Consider the following 18,416-nt stretch of genomic DNA (forward strand, 5'->3'; position numbering starts at 1 on the left):
ATAAATTTAATATCATAGACTCTCACCTAAAAGAAAATAGATTCTCTCAATTTTTTTAATTATTTAATAAATTATAATCTCTCTCATCTTACACTTCTCAAGTGAGATAAAAAAAAATATATATAAAAAAATATTAAATAATAATCACACTTTAACAAATAATTAAAAAAAATTAAGAGAATCCAATCCTTCTTGGTTATATATATATGCGCTTTCCATCAACCAAGATTTACATACACCACATCATTTACCATCAGATCAACCAAAATGAGGTCACTATTCTTTCTTTTTGCTATTCTCTTTGCTTTGTGCATTCATCCATTTCTTGGTGAAGCTCAAGGAGGGCCAATCATGCAACTAGTGATTGACACAGATAACAATACTATCCAGGCCGGCAAGGACTATTATATCCGGCCCGTCCCCACCAGCCCATCCATCATTTGTCGCCGGCTGCTATGTCCAGTTGGCCCCGGCTTCACCCTTGAATCAACAACACCAAACAAAACCTGTCCTCTTAACGTTGTGGTCCAGCGTGGGACAGGTCAGGCAGTAACATTCACACCGGTTAACCCTAAAACAAATAGGGAAATCTACACTAACTCCGATTTGAACATCAAATTCGACGTTAAGTCGAATTGCCCTGAATCCACGGTGTGGAAGTTAGTGAGTGATGCTTCAAATGGACAAAGGATTGTGACAACTGGTGGTGTTATTGGAAACCCTGGAAATAACACAGTTAACAATTGGTTCCAGATTCAGAAGGATGATAATGATTACAACTTCTATTTCTGTCCTGAGGTTTGTGAAACTTGCAAGCCAGTTTGTGGGAACATTGGTGTGTTTCAAGATAGTAATGGGAATTCGCTTGTTGCTATCACTGATCGACCATACAAAGTTCGCTTCCAGCCAGTATCTTCTTAAATCGATCAAATTAAAGCTCCAATTAATTAATAATAATATGACAAATAAATAAAGTATTTGCAATTTTGCATGTGTATTTCTCTGTTTTTACTATATAGTTTGTAACTTTGTGACTGGATTTGTTGATGATATACACAAGAGATGGAATAGTAAATAAGTCATCTAATAATTAGTGAAATGCATCTCATGCTTGAATAAAATTGTCGTTCATGTTGTTGTTATCATTAAAGTGCGAATAAACTTGATTAATTAGAAACCTAATTTACAGTAGCTTAGTGCAAGCACTCCAGCTCTTAACAATTTGAATAAGTCAATATGAGAATAAAGGGATAATTAATAATGACTTTGAGTCTTTGACTTATTATGTCTGTTCTATCTGACTCTTGGTGCGTGGTTTTGATAGGGGATATAATTTTTAATTTGCTGGTTAGTATCATATAATATATAGACTAAATACATTGACCGAAATTGGTGGTGGTATTTCAATTTTAATTTTCCAATTATTTTGCTGATCCAAGTTAATCTTTTCTACTAGTGCTTCAATCAAACTTAATTATCTAAGAAACTGAGTTTTGTTCCAATATGAATTTCCAATCAAATGAATTTGGGCAGTACAAAATATTAATTATGAATGGTGTTTAATTTTTTAAAAATAGATTCTACATTAATACAATTTGAAAAAGGAATTTTTGGACAAATATAAATAGGACATAGTTTGTGTTAATACATACACAGTTACAATAATAACAAATATTTTTCTCTCTTTCTTTTCATATACTATAATATTATAAATTCTCTTTTTTTCTCTCTCTGTGGGTATTAATATATAAATGTTAATATATATAATATTAATACATTTCTATTAGTGTGAGATATTGATATGATGAATAATATTATTAAAGTTATCTATTTACACATTTTTATGTTATATTTAGTATATCTTATTTATTTATTTTACAATACGTTATCAGCACGAGACTCAAAACAAATTTTAGGAAGACTCAAGTAACAAATTTTTATTATGTCGAAATTCTCTCATCTTGAATTTAATACTCTTGATATATCTAGAAACAACTATTTTTTATGAATACTAGATGCTGAAATTTATCTTGATTCAATAGATCTTGGAGATACCATTAAGGCTGAAAATAATACATCCCAAAAGGATAAAGCCAAAGCCATAATCTTCCTTCGTCGTCATCTTGACGAATGATTGAAAAATGAATATCTCACATTAAAATATCTTACAGATCTGTGGAAAAACCTTGAAGAAATGTATAATCATCAAAAGACGGTGATACTTCGTCAAGCCCGATATGAACGGACGCACTTGCGTCTACAGGACTTTAAATTCATAAATGAATATAATTCGGCAATGTTTCGAATCACCTCACGAATGAAATTATGTGAAAAAAAGATAATTGTTAATGACATGTTAGAGAAAATTTTTTCGACCTTCCATGCCTCGAATGTGCTCCTGCAGCAGTAGTATCGAGAAAATGGATTTAAAAAATATTATGAGTTAATTTCTTTCCTTTTTGTTGCTGAGCGCAACAATGAGTTACTCTTAAAAAATCATGAAGCACGCCCAGCTGGAACCCCCATTTTCTGAAGCAAATGCGGTAAATCATTACCCAGAAGAGGTAAATGGCAAGGTTTTAGTAATAAAAAAAATTATGGAAGGAAGAAGAATTATGTTCACAAGAAAGGATCTCACCAGAAGTGGGATAAAGAAAGAAACAATGGATAAAATAAATCAACAGAGGATAAATGTTTCCGTTGTGGTGGAAAGAGCCATTGGTCGCATACCTATCGTACTCCAAGGCACCTAGTCGATCTTTATCAAGAATCTTTGAAAAATGATGATAAAGAAAAGAAAACAATTTTTTTTTTCAAATGATGCTGAAAATTACACCACTCATTATGATGTATCTGATTTCTTTGAGGATCTTGAAGGAGATATTTTACAATTTAATCAATGATGAAATAGTTTAATATGTAGGTTTGTTAAGTACTCATAATGTAAGAAACTTCTTGTTAAGTTTTATTTTCTATGCATTTGAATTTTAAATACGATGAATATAAATAATGTTTATGAATTTCAAAATTACTGAATATGCCAATATAATAATAATAAAATTTTTAGTATATACTATACTTCTTAGAAAAATATTTTCAATCAAGAAAATAATTTTATGCGCATATACTTCTACTCATTTTATTATTATTATTTGTCTTTGAAAAAAATTGCAAGGATATATAATGAAGATATATGCCTTGCGGATAGTGTAAGTTCGCATACTATTCTCAAAAGTAATATATATTTTATCCATCTTGTGCCAAAAGAATAATATGTTAATACTATTATTCGCTTAGGCAATGTGATAGAAAGCTCTGAAAAAGCTATAATTTTATTTTCTGGAGGAACAAAATTCATAATAAATAATGCATTATTGTCTATTAAGTCTCTAAAGAACTTATTGAGTTTCAAAGATATTCGCCAAAATGGATATTATATTGAAATAATGAATGAGGAAAATCATGAGTACTTATGTATCACAACTAATGATTTAAATAAAAAGATTATATTAGAAAAGTTGCCCTCACTTTTAGGGGTGAACATGGGTCGGTTTGTTTCGGATTTATAGTAAAATTAGAACCAAACCGATCAAAATATAATTGGTTTGGTTTGGTTCGGATTTATATTTTTTTGTATATGTACCCGAAACAAACCAAACCGATTAAGAATGGATTGGTTCGGTGCGGATAATTGGGTACCCGATGACTTTGAAATTCATAAAAAAAAAAAATTTATCTTAAAAATTTAACAAGTACAATAAATTAAACATGTAACATCAATAGAAATAATCCAAACATGTTAAACACCAAATACATTAAAAACTAAACTCATTAAAATCCAAACATATTAATAATGAATAATCATTGTTTAATGGAAAAGCCATATATATATTTTTTATTTTTTATTTAATATATGATGGTTTTAGTGGCTAAGAGAAGGGGGTTGAATCTTAGCCCCCCCTTTTTTTTTGCTAATACTTGCTGGACTTAGAGGAGACTTTTCTGTTTTAACTCATCACTTCACACGAGACTTTTTCTTTTGTCTCGTCCCTAGGCACGAGACTTTTCTTTTTGTCTCGTCACTTGGCACGAGATATTTTTGGTTTTTGCTCCTGTGCAGTAGAAACAGAAATAGAGTGGAGAAGAGAAGAAGATTACACCCAGATATATCCTAGTTCAGCTGCTAAGTGCAGTGCAGCCTACATCCAGTCTCCATCACAAACATGATGGAATTTCACTATAATCAATCTGATTACAAAATGTAAAGTGCTAACCCAACTTACAAGGGGATTCCCACAGAATCATGAAACACAACATAGATGAACAAAGGAACTCTAAGACATCTATTGCTTTTTCTTTTAATTTTGCACTCTCTGCCTTTTTCCGCTCTATGTCTTTTTTATACAAACCTCACTGTTTGCCTTTTTCCATGAGACTCAAGACATGACAAAATTAAACAGAAAAATACAAAACAGAATACATTGAAGGAGAAGAAAATCTGTAAGCTTAGGTAGCTCTGAGAATCCTGTGCCTTGCACTCTCAATGCTTACTTCTAACTCCTTGCTCTAAACAGTGGTTGTTCACTCTTTTTATAGAAGAGAGAAGCCTTTACACTTGAAGCCAAAAACCCAAGCTTAACTTATTTTCCTTCACACATAACCGGTTCGGCTACACAGAGAGAGAAGAGATAACCATGCTAAACCCAACATGCAATTACCTCTAGTCCTTCCTTGGTCATCACTCTTCATCAATCTGAGCTCTCCATCCTTGGCTTGCTCTCCAAGATGGATTTCTAGCCCTTGATGCTTCATGATAATGATGACTTCATCTGCTTCAATCTCCGCCTCTACCATCACTTCGCCACTCTAGCTACTTCCTGTGGTGGTTGAGCAGAATCAAAGACAAGCCATCCTCCAAAGATCTTCCTTGCTGGCCGAATCTTCATCAACCATTTTTTGTATGAAGAAGCCAAGATCTCATCACAGAATCTTACCAAGAGTGATGCAGATCTTAGCCACAGCATACTTTTTTTTTGTTATGTTTTCTTGCCATCATTAGCTTGATGGTCTTGATGCATGCAACTTCTTCTTTTTCTTGGTAGATGAACATAGCATTCATAGTTTTCTGGACAAGGATCGAAGAAGAAGAGAGAAAGAGATGAGAGAGAAGAAATTGTGAAAGAAAAAACAATCAAGTGTTTGAATAAATTAATTCAAATGAGTTGCTTTTACTTCCCTAGCTAGAGTGGCGTGTAGTACTATGGCCATCAATCAATTCAGCTGCAACTTTCTCTCTCATAGTTCCCATGCAATAAATGACAATGCAATGAATTTTGGAATCCATCACATGGTGAAGTGCTTGGATCCGTTGGAAGCATTTTTGCTTTCTTTTTCATTTGTTTCGGATCATGCATGAGGAACTCTCATCAAATGTGAAGTTGGGCTTAGTTGCAACAACATTTAATTTCTGGCCCAATAATAACATTTGCTTTCCTGATGAAATTTGGATCAAGCAATGAGCAAGTGGGAAAGCATTCTTTGGGCTTTGAAGTAATAAAATTTATTCCTGCCCAACATCTATTATAACCATTCAGCCAAAATGTAAGAAACATTAAACAAGGATGATTGCAAGTTTTAATTTTGGGCTTGCTGTATTTTCATTAATTCTCGGCCCAATAAAAACCTGCACAGCAAAATTAATTTAATTAATATATCAATCAAAATTAGATTAATAATTTTGCTGTTAATAATGTTTGATCATCATCAATTTAGTTTAGATTTTTCCAAACTCATCAATATATGATCGGGTTCGTGGGTTGGTTCGGATTCCGCACCCCAAAAATCGATACCTGAACCAATCACCAATAAAAGCCATCGGTTTGGTTCGGGTTGGCCCCGATTACCCGCCCCGTTGGTTTCAGAACCAATTTAATTGGTTCGGTTCGGGTTCGGACGGATAATCGGGTACCCGCTACCTGTGCTCACCCCTACTCACTTTCATCTGGATTATATTATACCAACATTAGTGCAATTGAATCACATGTCATTGTAAACCAGAAGTTTACTAGTCCAAATGAATTCATAACTTGGCAAGATCGATTGGGCCATTCGGGAACAACCATGATGCGGAGAATTATTGAAAACTCCCATGGACATTCACTAAAGAAGCAGAAGATTCTTAAATCTAGATAATTTTGTTGTGCTGCATGTTCTCAAGGACACCAGTAAAGATTGGATTTGAATCTCCTAAATTCCTAAAAAGGAATCAAGGCGATATATGTGGACCTATTCATCCACCATGTGGATCTTTTAGATATTTTATGGTCTTCATAGATGCATTTTCAAGATGGTCATATGTGTGCTTATTGTCTTCTCGCAACGTGGCGTTTGCGAGATTACTTGCTCAAATTATTCGATTAAAAGCACAGTTTCCAAAAAATTCAATCAAAGCAATTCGTCTTGATAATGCTGATAAATTTACTTTCCAAGCCTTCTATGCTTATTGTATGGCTAACGGAATAAGTGTTAAACATCCAATAACTCGTGTTCACACACAAAATGGGTTAGCAGAATCACTTATTAAATGCCTCCAATTAATTGCTAAACCCTTACTTATGAGAACAAATCTCGCAACCTCAGCTTTGCGGCATGCTATTTTACATGCCGCAGCACTTATTTGTTTGAGGCCAACAAGTTACCATCAGTTCTCTCCTATGCAATTAGCTTTTGGCCAGTAGTCAAATGTTTCCCATTTAAGAATATTCGGGTGTGCGATATATGTTCCCATTATACCACCTTCTCACACCAAAATGAGACCCCAAAGAAAATTGGAAATATATGTTGGATATGATTCTCCTCTATAGTGAGGTATCTTGACATACAAATGGGATATGTATTTAAACTCCGATTTGCAAATTGTCATTTTGATTAATCAAAATTTTCAACATTAGAGAGAGAGAATAAGTTTCTTGGAAAGAAACTTAATTGGAATGCATCATGCTTAATACATTTAGATCATCGATCAGAAAAATGTGAACTAGAAGTTCAAAAGATTATACATTTACAAAGAATAGCAAATGAATTGCCTGATACATTTTCAGATACAAAGAGGATAACCAAATCTTATATACCAGCGAAAAATATCCCAATTCAAATTAATGTCCGAGTTGGATAAGTAGCCACTGAAACAAATTCACACCAGAAGCACGGTAGACCGGTCGGTTCCAAAGACAAAAATTCTCGGAAAAAAAAAGAGGTAAATATTATTCCTGTTGAAGAAGACATAGTAAAGACACGTGTATTTATCCAAAATTCTGATATAATTTCAATGCCAGAAGACGTTCAAATACTTGAAAATTGTGAAAATGACAAGATCTCGATAAATTATGTCTTTACAAGAGAGAAATGAGACCAAAATAAGACAATTGTCAATGAAATATTTGCATATAATGTGGCATTAAATATCATGCATGAAAGTAAGGATCTTGATTAGCCAAGAACAGTCAAAGAATATCGACAAAGAAATAATTGGCCAAAATGGGAAGAAGCCATGAAAGATGAGTTAGACTCACTTGCAAAATGTGAAGTCTTTGGACCTGTAGTCGGTACACTAGAAGATATAAAACCTGCTGGATACAGATGGATATTTGTGAGAAAACGAAATGAGAAAAATGAAGTTGTATGCTAGAAAGCTCAACTTGTGGCACAAGATTTTTCACAAAGATCCGGTATAGATTGTGAAGAAACATATTCCACTGTAGTGGATGCAATAACATTGCGTTATATATTTGGTCAGTTTATCCGCATATCATAAACTATATATGCATTTAATGGATGTGATAACAGCTTACTTATACGGATCATTAGATCGTGATATCTATATGAAAGTCCTTAAAGGACTAAAGATATCTAAACCATCCAATAAATATTCACAGGGGTTATACTCAATCAAATTGCAAAGACCTTTATATAGTCTAAAGCAATCTGGGCGAATGTGGTATAATCATCTTACTGAGTATCTGGCCAAAAACAGATTTAAGAATGATGATATCTGCCCATGTGTTTTCATAAAGAAATCTGCATTTGGATTCATTATAATTGCTGTGTACGTTGATGATTTAAATATTATTGGAACTCCTGAAAAGATTCCAACAACTATAAAAGCTCTAAAAGAAGAGTTTGAGATGAAAGATCTTGAAAAGACTAAATTTTGTCTCAGCCTATAGATCGAGCATACAAAAAATGGGATCTTTATTCATCAAACAACATAAACAAAAAAGATCTTGAAGAGATTTTATATGGATAAGTCGCATCCATTAAGTACCCCAATGATCGTAAGATCTTTGGATGTGGAAAAGGATCAATTCCGTCCTAAGGAAAAAAATGAAGATATCCTTCGTCCTGAAGTACCATATCTTAGTGACATTAGAGCGCTAATTTATCTTGCTAATAATACAAGACCCGATATATTATTTGCTGTGAATTTACTAGCAAGATATAATTTTTCTCCAACAAGAAGATATTGGAATGGAATCAAACAAATCTTTCGATATCTTCATAGAACGGTTGATATGGGATTGTTTTATCCCTATGGATCCAAGTCACAACTAATTGGCTATGCAGATGCAGGATACTTGTCTAATCCACATAAAGTGAGATCTCAAACAGGATACCCGTTCACATATGGTATTATAGCTATATCATGGAGGTCCACGAAACAGACGATAGCAGCAACCTCCTCTAATCATGCTGAAATACTAGCGATACATGAGACTAGTCGCGAGTATTTTTGGCTGAGAAGTTTGATTCAATATATTCTGTCATCACGTGGGCTGATTGATCATAAGATAGCCCCAACTGTCCTGTTTGAAGATAATACAGCATGTATTGCTCAACTTAAGGGTAGATACATCAAAGGTGATAGAACAAAACATATTTCTCCCAAATTCTTCTTCACTCATGATCTTCAAAATCAAGGAACAATTGACGTCCAACAAATCCGCTCAAGTGATAATCTGACAGATTTATTTACTAAGTTACTTTCAAAATCCTCCTTTGAAAAATTGGTACATCAGATTGGGATGCGCTGATTTCGAGATATTAAATGATGTCGACAAGAGAGGGAGATTGTACTCCTTTTTCCTTGATCAGTTTTTTTTTCATTGAATTTTTCTTAACAAAATTTTTAGTGAGGCACTTTTCATCATAAAGGATATTGTACTCTTTTTCCTTCACTAAAATTTTTTTCCATTAGATTTTCCTTTAATAAGATTTTAATGAGGCATTTCTAATGGACATTCAAGGGGAGTGTTGCAATATGAATGTCCAATCAAATGAATTTGGACGGTGCAAAATATTAACTATGAACGATGCTTAGTTTTTTTAAGGTGAATTCTACAATAATACAATTTAAAAAGAAGACTCTTGCACAAATATAAATAAAACATAATTTATGTTAATACATACACTGTTACAGTAATAACAAACATTCTTATTTCTCTCTTTTTTTTATACACTATAATATTATAAATTCTTTTTTCTTCTCTTTGTAGGTATTAGTATATAAATATTAATATATATAATATTAATACATTTCTATTATTGTGAAATATTGATGTGGTAAATATTATTATTAAAATTATTTATTTATATATCTTTATTTTATATTTAATACATCTTATTTATTTATTTTACAACAAATTTATTCAATATTTATTTTCGCACACAAATTAATTCGGAAGTAATCGTCTATATTCTATAAATCTAGACAGAAAAAATTGATACATGACTATATAATTAATAGCTAGTCCCATAAGGTTCCATAAGGTTTTTAGTGGATGTTCATGTGATGACATTTTTTGACACACCATAAATATTCTAAAACCATCTAGAATTTTCGCTCCGTTTTATTTATATTGTAATACATCGAAAATGTGAATCATTTTTATTGTTTAAAATTAAATTTTAAAAATTCTAAAATTACATTCTTTGAATTAACACTGCTTTTATCAAGTCACCGAAAAAAAAAACACTGCTTTTATCCTCACATTATTATTTTGGGACAGAATTCTCACATTAGTAATGTGAGGATGAGGTTGAGGAGGTGTAATCGGAAAGAGTACATGACGGCTTAGTTTGCGTTTGAAATTAAATGACAATTTTGTCCCAATACCACTCGTTTTTATATTTTTTTTTCCAACAGAACTCTAAAATATAAAAAATATCCCCAAATGCTAAATCACCCGAAAGGCTAATTGTTTTTTGTAATGGATTAGAGGAGTATGCTATGCATCATTATAAAATGTTGGGAGTCTTTTCAATAATAAAATAAAAGAATTATTATTCTTTTAACATGATTTTGAGACTTTAATTTTTTTCGACAAATTTATTTAAATGTAAAAAAAAATGATATTTGGAGAATTAAAATCTAAAAATTATGTTTAAAAAAATAATATTTTTTTATATTATTATAAAAAAATCTTAAAATATTAATGTGTTTTTTATGAATATAAAGATAATTTTTTTTAATTAAAAACTACAAATCAAAGATTTAAATTTGAGTGAAAGTAAAAAATTGAGAGTCAGAAGATAAAAGTAAAAAAATTGAAAACGAAATTTGGGTGGAATAAAAAATTGAGAGTCAATTTTAAATAAAAACAAAAAAAAATTTTAAAAATCCAAATAAGAGAGTCCAACTTTATTATTCAAACAATTTTTTAAATGTTAGAATAAACACCTAACCCTTAGATTTAATCTAACACTCGGAATTATAGTATTCATACAAAATTAAAATACACTAATTTTCTACCTAATTAAAAAGTGAAAAATTTAAAATAGTGCACGACAATTATCTCGAAAGACAACGAGATCTTTGACCAAAAAAAAATTTTAATCTGGTCCTTAATAATTATCTCGAAAGGACAATGTGGTTCTGTGCCAAAAAAAGTTAATATTATTTTTTTGACACATGAACTAATCAATCTTAAAACAAAATCAAGGACCAGATTGAATATTTTTTTTAAACATCTTTGTCCTTTCGAAATAATTGTCAGGCATTCACTCAATTAAAAAACACTACTTGTAGTACAATTGAAAACCCCAAATTCTTCATCTTCATTCTGCAGAACACTCCCTTAAACCCTGACAACATTTTCTTCCACCTGCGCCACTTGTCCACTCCAACCCTCTGCCGCTGTTACACCGTCTCCTTTCGCTTCCTCCGCCGTCCCCGTCGACTAGATAGACTTCGTCTTCGCCTGCTGTCCCTGCTGTTCCTGCGTCGCCCTTCGCCATTCGCCGGCTGAGCTGTACCCTTCGCCGCCACCTCCCTTCGGTTTCGCCTGCTGTTCCTGCGTCTTCGGCTTCCCTTCCTCTTCGGCTTCGTCAACACTTCACCCTGCGCCTTTGCTCCACGGCACTTCGTCACCCATCTCCTACACTCTGCTTCCACCAAGAGAGAGGGAGCTTCTGCGGTGCTACGACGATGGCACTTCAGATTTTGTGATGGCGGTTTTGGGCGGAGAAACGTGGCCGATTTGTGGTTCTCTGGTAATTTTAGTAGATTTGAGTTTCATTATAAAATTAAATTTACTACAGAAAGAAACAAGGTTTCAATTGAATTCCATCAATGATGTTGCGTTCTTCAACAAGAGCTTCTCTGCGTTTCTTTCGGCAGTATACTCAATTAGGTATTCTTTCTAGTCCCAAATCCTTCCGTTTTCCCATTACTCACTCTTATTCCACTCATATTCATGCCCTTAAGGACAGACCCTATCTCGTAGATTCTATTAGGAATCTCCAGAACCTTGATTCTGCTCTGCATCTGTTTGACAAAATGCTTTCCATGAACCCTTTGCCATGCGTGAATGACTTTAACTTCTTGTTTAGCTCTATTGTTAAGATGAAGCATTACATAGCTGCCATTTCTTCAATCAAACATGTGTTCTCCTTAGGATTCAAATCGGACATTTTTACTCTCAATATTGTCGTCAATTGTCTGTGCCGATTGAATCACACACCCTTTGCCTTCTCTGTGGTGGGGATGATGTTCAAAATTGGCTTGGAGCCCAATGTGGTCACATTTAACACCATTGTTAATGGTCTTTGTATTGAAGGCAATGTGGATTATGCTATTTGGTTTGTTGACCACATGGATAACATGGGATATCAACCCGACAACCACTCGTTTGGAGCAATCATAAATGGATTGTGCAAGATTGGCAAAACCCCTGCTGCCATTATGATTCTAAGGAAGACAGAAACAAGAAACTGCAAACCAAGTGTTGATGTTGCAGGTTATAACGCAATTCTGGATAGTCTTTGCAAGGATGGGATGGTATCTGAGGCTTTGAGTCTATTCTCGGAAATGACAACGAAAGGTATACAACCCTCTACGATCACTTACAATCGCTTGATTCAAGGACTCTGTACTTTCAGCAGATGGCAAGAGGCTGCGTCTTTACTGAGCGAGAGGAAACAAAAGGGAATTATGCCCGATACACATACTTTCAATATTTTGGTGGATGCTCTTTGTAAAGAGGGAAAGATTTCAAGTGCTAGAGCCATACTTGGTCAAATGGTTCGAATGGGAGAGGAGCCTAGCGTTGTCACCTATAACTCAATGATTGCTGGTTATTGTTGCCAAAATCAAATGGAGGAGGCCATGAAAGTATTTGATTTGATGGTTCACAAGGGATGCCTACCAGACGACAACACTTATACTACGTTAATCCATGGATGGTGCAAGATCAAAAGGATTGATAATGCTATTTATCTCTTGGATGAAATGATCAATAAAGGTTTAAATCTGAGTGTTATGACTTGGAATACTCTTATCTATGGATTTTGCAAAGTGGGGAAACCGTTAGCTGCTAAAGAATTGTTTTTTACAATGCACAAGTTTGGTCAACATCCTAATCTACAGAGCTGTGCCACTATATTGGATGGCCTATTCAAATGCCATTTGTTTTCTGACGCAATATCATTATTTAGAGAGATGGAGACGAATAATTTGGATCTTAATATTGTAATTTACAACGTGGTGCTCGATGGGATGTGCAATACTAGAAAACTAAATGATGCGTGTGAACTCTTCTCTTGTCTTCCAGCAAAAGGCTTGAAACCTGATCTATATACTTATGGAATAATGATCCAAGGTCTATGTAGGGAAGGACTTGTGGTTGATGCTGAAGAGTTACTGATGAATATGGAAGAGGATGGCTGCTTGCCAGATAGCTGCACATATAATGTCTTTGTCCAAGGATTACTGCGTAGCAATGATGTGCCAAGGTCAATAAAATATCTTCAGATTATGAAAGACAAAGGTTTTGCAGCAGATGCCACCACCATGGAATTGCTTGTAGATTATATCTCTGCTCACAAAGAAGAGAATGCTTTTCTGGAATTTGCACAGAAAATTGTTTGAATATATGAATATAATCTCTTAGTTCATTATTTGACTTGAGGATTTGATGTTTGGATTAGTTTGTCTGGACTTGTTGAAGAATATGAACTGACACTACCATGCTGCTCTTTGATTTCAAATTGTCCACAGCAGAGCAAGAATCTCCTTGAGAAGGTTAGCTTATTCTTCATATTTCAACCAAAGCTCAATGATGCAAAATCACGTATCAAAGATGGAAATTTGTTCAATAACATAAACTCCTAGCTGCTGTGGAAGATATTATATGGTCAAAGAAGCATTCTATATGAGCAAGATATCATTGATAATTGAAAATATGCGATGCCTTGGTGTCACTTGGAAATTGTAATTATGTTAATGTATTTTGTTTATCACAGCTTACATGCCATGGTAATGGCCATTTTGCCCCTGATACCTACCGAGGACTTCTGTCATTTCATTTTGTAAAAGTTGAGGCCTGGCAGCCGCTGGTGGGTGCAAATGTACATAGGAAAATGAGAATGTGTGAAATGTTGCCATCATATATTAAAAAGATGCACAAAAATATATCACATCACAAAACTATATATTGCCACGATAAAAATGAAGGTTAGAGACAAATAAGTAGATTACGCAGGTTAAACCTTAAAATGATCTTTAACATTGGCTGTGTCCTGTGTGTATTAAAAAGATATCTGAAATTTTAACTACACTAATTTAATACGTGAGATTCGAAAAATTACACCACATTAATTTTATATCCCTTTTCGATTAACTGAGTCATGATGCGGTTAGTGAGTTGACCGAGATAAGGGTCTCTCTCCCCTTAATTTCAATTGGGGTGTACAAAACAAACTTTACAAAAGACTTTCCCAACTGAATATGATATAGAATAGCAATAATACAAGTTTGTATTCTTTGCTGGCTCAAGTGCCGAATCAATTACCGACATGACTTGGAAAAATTGATGTAGTAGTAAAACTTAACAAGGAAACTAGACACTATTGATTTGGCCATAATAATTGACTTGAAACTTTTTCTTTTTCTTTCATACATAAAGATCGATTTTGAGATCGGCACAAGTCACTAATTCAATGCTCTATATATATGACTTCCATTCAACCAAGATTTACATATACATCTTAACATTTATATTTTAACCATGATGAGAACACTCCTTTCCTTTTCTCTTCTTTTTGCTTTATGCACCCAACCCTTACTTGGTGAAGCTCAAACCAACCCTGGTGGCCCAATAAGTCAGCCAGTGAAGGACACAAGTGGCAATAATGTCCGGGCCGGCGCGGACTATTTTATCCGGCCGGTCACAACAACCCCAGCCATTTGTCGCCGGCCGGGATGTGGCACTGGCTTTGCCCTTGCATCGACAACACCAAACAAGACCTGCCCCCTCAACGTTGTGGTCGTAGGGGGCAACGGCCAACCGGTGAAATTCACACCGGTTAGCCCTAACAAGGACGGTGTCATTACAACCGCTACTGACTTGAACGTCAGATTTGATGTCAAGACGAATTGCACGGAGTCCACGGTGTGGAGGCTACAAAGTGATGGCTCAACCGGAAAAAGGATTGTGAGCACTGGTGGTGTTATAGGAAACCCTGGAAAGAACACACTTAACAATTGGTTCAAGATTTTGAAGGATGGTAATGATTACAGCCTTCAATTCTGCCCTACGGTTTGCAATACTTGTAGGCCAGCTTGTGGGAACATTGGTGTGGTTCAAGATAGTAATGGGAACGTTCTTGTTGGTATCTCTGATCAACCATACAAAATTCGGTTCCAGAAATCTTCCTAAATTAAACCTCTAATCTAGGGACAGTATATAATAAAGTTTGTTCAGTGTTAGCTTCATTGACGTGATATACATACTTACTACTAAATAAGTGTTGTAATCTGGGAAACATAAGAGCATCATGCTAGAATAAAATTTGTCCTTTTGCGTTGTTATCATGTCCTTTTTTTTTTCCAATAATCAATATAGTAAAGTATCATGTAGTAGATGCTCTGATTTAACTTTATTAAATAAAATTATATATGGTTTATTTATGCATCCTTTTGGTCCCAAATAAATGAAATTGTTTGTACAAAATTATCTTTAACAACTTTTAACTTTCTCATACTTTTTGTTCTTGCTGAGATTGGCGATGTATAGCTTGTCCGCTGGTGAATACTTGTAAGCTCTCCGTCAAGATGAGGTATACGTCGGCAATGAGAGAACAAGGGGTAGGTACCTGCAAAAGTCAGTAAGTGTTTAAGAGGTATAAGAATAATTCTATGAATATAGAATGTAAGACATGAAATAGAAGTTATTATATGTTGTGTGTAATAATTCTATGAAGATATAATGTAAGACATGATATAGAACTTATAGAATTTATTATGTTGCCCCTGAGATTAGATATAGAAGGTTCCTTTTATAGGTATAGAATTGATAAATGATATTCATGTTATGACCGTTTGATCATTAAGATTGAAATGATGGTCATTAAGTCGGTAATGAAGGTGTCGGTTACAAGCAAAGAATAAATGATAATTAATGCCAAATTATAATTTATAATGCACAATAAAAACCAAATTATAAGGTGACAGATCACTTTTTATTTCTAAATTTATTTTGTCGTTCTTTCATTTAACTAGCATAAACATTCATATATTTATGATTAAATAAAGTCAAAAATAGACATTTGTTGAGTGGACAAATTAAAGGTAGTAAAGACTATAGTACGTAGCAGCCAGACGATGATATATATGGTTCATCTTTTCGGTTCACTAAAATCCATGCGCACTTTACTATTGGCACTTTGGCAGTGAGATAATTGAAGTCAATCATGAATAATGTCCAGATATGGTTGCATTAATTAATTGACCAGAATATCATAAGTATATGATATGATGGGGATGCTCATGGTTAGTAATTACTTTACGTCACTGCCTTTGAAAATTCAAAACTTCCTACTTCCTATACATCCTTATCCACATGAAACTTCGAACAATTGGCGGAAGAAAAAAAAGTTAACGTGTTCCCATTGTAGGGACAAATTGAAAAAACTATACTCGTAAATATATATAGTACATGTGTGATGATGTTGATGGCATACAATGACACCGATTCGTTTGATTGTGGCCTTCAAATGTTTATAGTATAATATAGTTTTTTTTTTTTAAATCATTTTCATTATCTATCCAAAACGTATGTAAACAAAGTATCTAGAGCAGTCTTTAATTTTTAGAACAAAAACAGATGTATATATGTGTAGATCTCACCAAAATAAAAGGACAAAAGAAACTAATGACTTAAGACAACCTATAACGTGCGCGTTTCAATGGCAAAGCGGAGATGAATTAAAAACTTCAATTAATTAGAAAGTCTTGAGTTCGAGTTGGAAAGATATTGGAGATATAAAATGCGAAAATATTTAATAATAAAAAAATATAGCAAAAAAATACCAAACAAAAATAGTGCTGACATGGTTTAATTTAGAATATGGAGAATTTGATATAATATAATAAATTGATGATAATATAGTTTAACAAGATAAACTTTGTTGAGTTTGGCCAACATTGTTGACTTGAATTTCTTTCTAAATTCATGGTTATACAAATCCATAGGTTGAGGTTATCAAATCATATACATATTATTGGCCATCCAGCCTCCTATATAAGCTCCCACATCAACTCAACTCTACACAATCATACATCAAAATTGTATACATATAAATTTATAACTTAATAATGAAATCAATAATTTTATTATTGATCATTCCTTTTGCTTTCTGTACTCAATTTTTGTTAGGCGAAGCGGATCCTTCGCCTGAACAAGTGGTTGATACAGAAGGCAAAAAGGTTCGAGCCGGCATAGAATATTACATCCGGCCGGTTCCTACGACTCCTTGCGACGGTCGCGGACCATGTGTGGTTGGTAGCGGGTTTGTTCTCGTAGCACGGTCAGCAAACGAGACTTGTCCTCTAAATGTTGTTGTGGTGGAAGGTTTTCGAGGTCAAGCAGTGATATTTACACCGGTTAACCCTAAGAAAGGCGTTATTAGGGTTTCCACCGATGTGAACATAAAGACCAACTTGACAACAATTTGTACCGAGTCAACGGTGTGGAAGCTTGATGACTTTGATTCTTCAAGTGGACAATGGTTTGTTACAACCGGTGGTGTGGTAGGAAACCCCGGCAAAGACACAATTAGCAATTGGTTTAAGATTGAGAAGTATGATGATGATTACAAGCTTGTGTTTTGCCCCACGGTGTGTGATTTTTGCAAGCCACTTTGCAAGAATGTTGGTGTGTTCGTGGATAGCAATGGAAACCGCCGTGTAGCTCTCACCGATCAGCCATACAAAGTTCGGTTCCAGCCATCGTCTTAATTAATTAATTAATTAATTAATTAAGGAGGTTTCAATTCGTGAATAAATTTGTTGGAAATTCACATCCAATTAACTTTATATAAATTTGATAATTAAAAATTATTAAATGACAATTTAATCAAACTTAATAAGATTTAACGACTTTCACCTATTAATTTCAGGTGAAGTATTTTATATATATATATATATATATATATATATGTTTTTCATCGCTACCTACCTTAGTTGAGTTTGTTGAGGTGATGAGATGCAATAAATTAGTGATCTTATATTATTGGGAAGCAACCTGCTGGAATAAAATTGATGCTTTTCTCATATCCTTTTTATGTTGGAGGGGTTTGTAAACAAAGTCTTTTATTCTTGTATTTGATTTTATGATGATTAAATAAAGTCTTTAATTATAGCGTGAACTTGAATACTAGTAACTTTATAGTAGTGTTACAACTAGAGAATAGAAGCATGTTGTCTACTCCGCCACTTAATTAGCAACTAAGTGTTCCAACAAAACTAGAAGTAATATAAACATGAGTATAAAAAGTTGTAACAGGGGAGTGAATATGATAATTGTGAAATGTCTTGTGATATTTTTTCTGCTTCTTGCATTTCTTCTTTTATTCTATGAATT

General features: G+C 33.7%; 4 protein-coding genes across 5 annotated transcripts; all 4 read left to right on the top strand.

The window, feature by feature from the left end:
* Positions 1 to 247: 247 nt before the first annotated feature.
* Positions 248 to 1,142, top strand: LOC107642178 (miraculin-like). The gene has a single exon (XM_016345483.3). The coding sequence runs from the start codon at positions 268 to 270 to the stop codon at positions 919 to 921; it is 654 nt and encodes a 217-aa protein (XP_016200969.1). The 5' UTR covers positions 248 to 267; the 3' UTR covers positions 922 to 1,142.
* Positions 1,143 to 11,095: 9,953 nt separating this feature from the next.
* Positions 11,096 to 13,949, top strand: LOC107644612 (uncharacterized). Of its 2 annotated transcripts, none has more exons than XM_021103085.2 (2): positions 11,096 to 11,687; positions 12,114 to 13,949. In XM_021103085.2, the coding sequence occupies exons 1-2, from the start codon at positions 11,627 to 11,629 to the stop codon at positions 13,421 to 13,423; spliced, it is 1,371 nt and encodes a 456-aa protein (XP_020958744.1). In that variant the 5' UTR covers positions 11,096 to 11,626; the 3' UTR covers positions 13,424 to 13,949. The 2 variants fall into 2 exon arrangements, with proteins under 2 accessions (XP_020958744.1, XP_088345134.1); XM_088489008.1 differs by having other exon boundaries at positions 11,096 to 11,547.
* A 363-nt stretch (positions 13,950 to 14,312) lies between these two features.
* Positions 14,313 to 15,364, top strand: LOC107644613 (miraculin). The gene has a single exon (XM_016348504.3). The coding sequence runs from the start codon at positions 14,562 to 14,564 to the stop codon at positions 15,210 to 15,212; it is 651 nt and encodes a 216-aa protein (XP_016203990.1). The 5' UTR covers positions 14,313 to 14,561; the 3' UTR covers positions 15,213 to 15,364.
* Positions 15,365 to 17,091: 1,727 nt separating this feature from the next.
* LOC107644614 (kunitz trypsin inhibitor 5) lies at positions 17,092 to 18,201 on the top strand. Its single transcript, XM_016348505.3, has one exon. It carries the CDS (start codon positions 17,150 to 17,152, stop codon positions 17,789 to 17,791), a length of 642 nt encoding a protein of 213 aa, XP_016203991.1. The 5' UTR covers positions 17,092 to 17,149; the 3' UTR covers positions 17,792 to 18,201.
* Positions 18,202 to 18,416: the final 215 nt, after the last annotated feature.

The sequence above is a fragment of the Arachis ipaensis genome, chromosome B5 (genome assembly GCF_059453495.1).
Source record: "Arachis ipaensis isolate K30076 ecotype BB chromosome B5, ASM5945349v1, whole genome shotgun sequence".
In the NCBI taxonomy this organism is placed as follows: domain Eukaryota; kingdom Viridiplantae; phylum Streptophyta; class Magnoliopsida; order Fabales; family Fabaceae; genus Arachis; species Arachis ipaensis.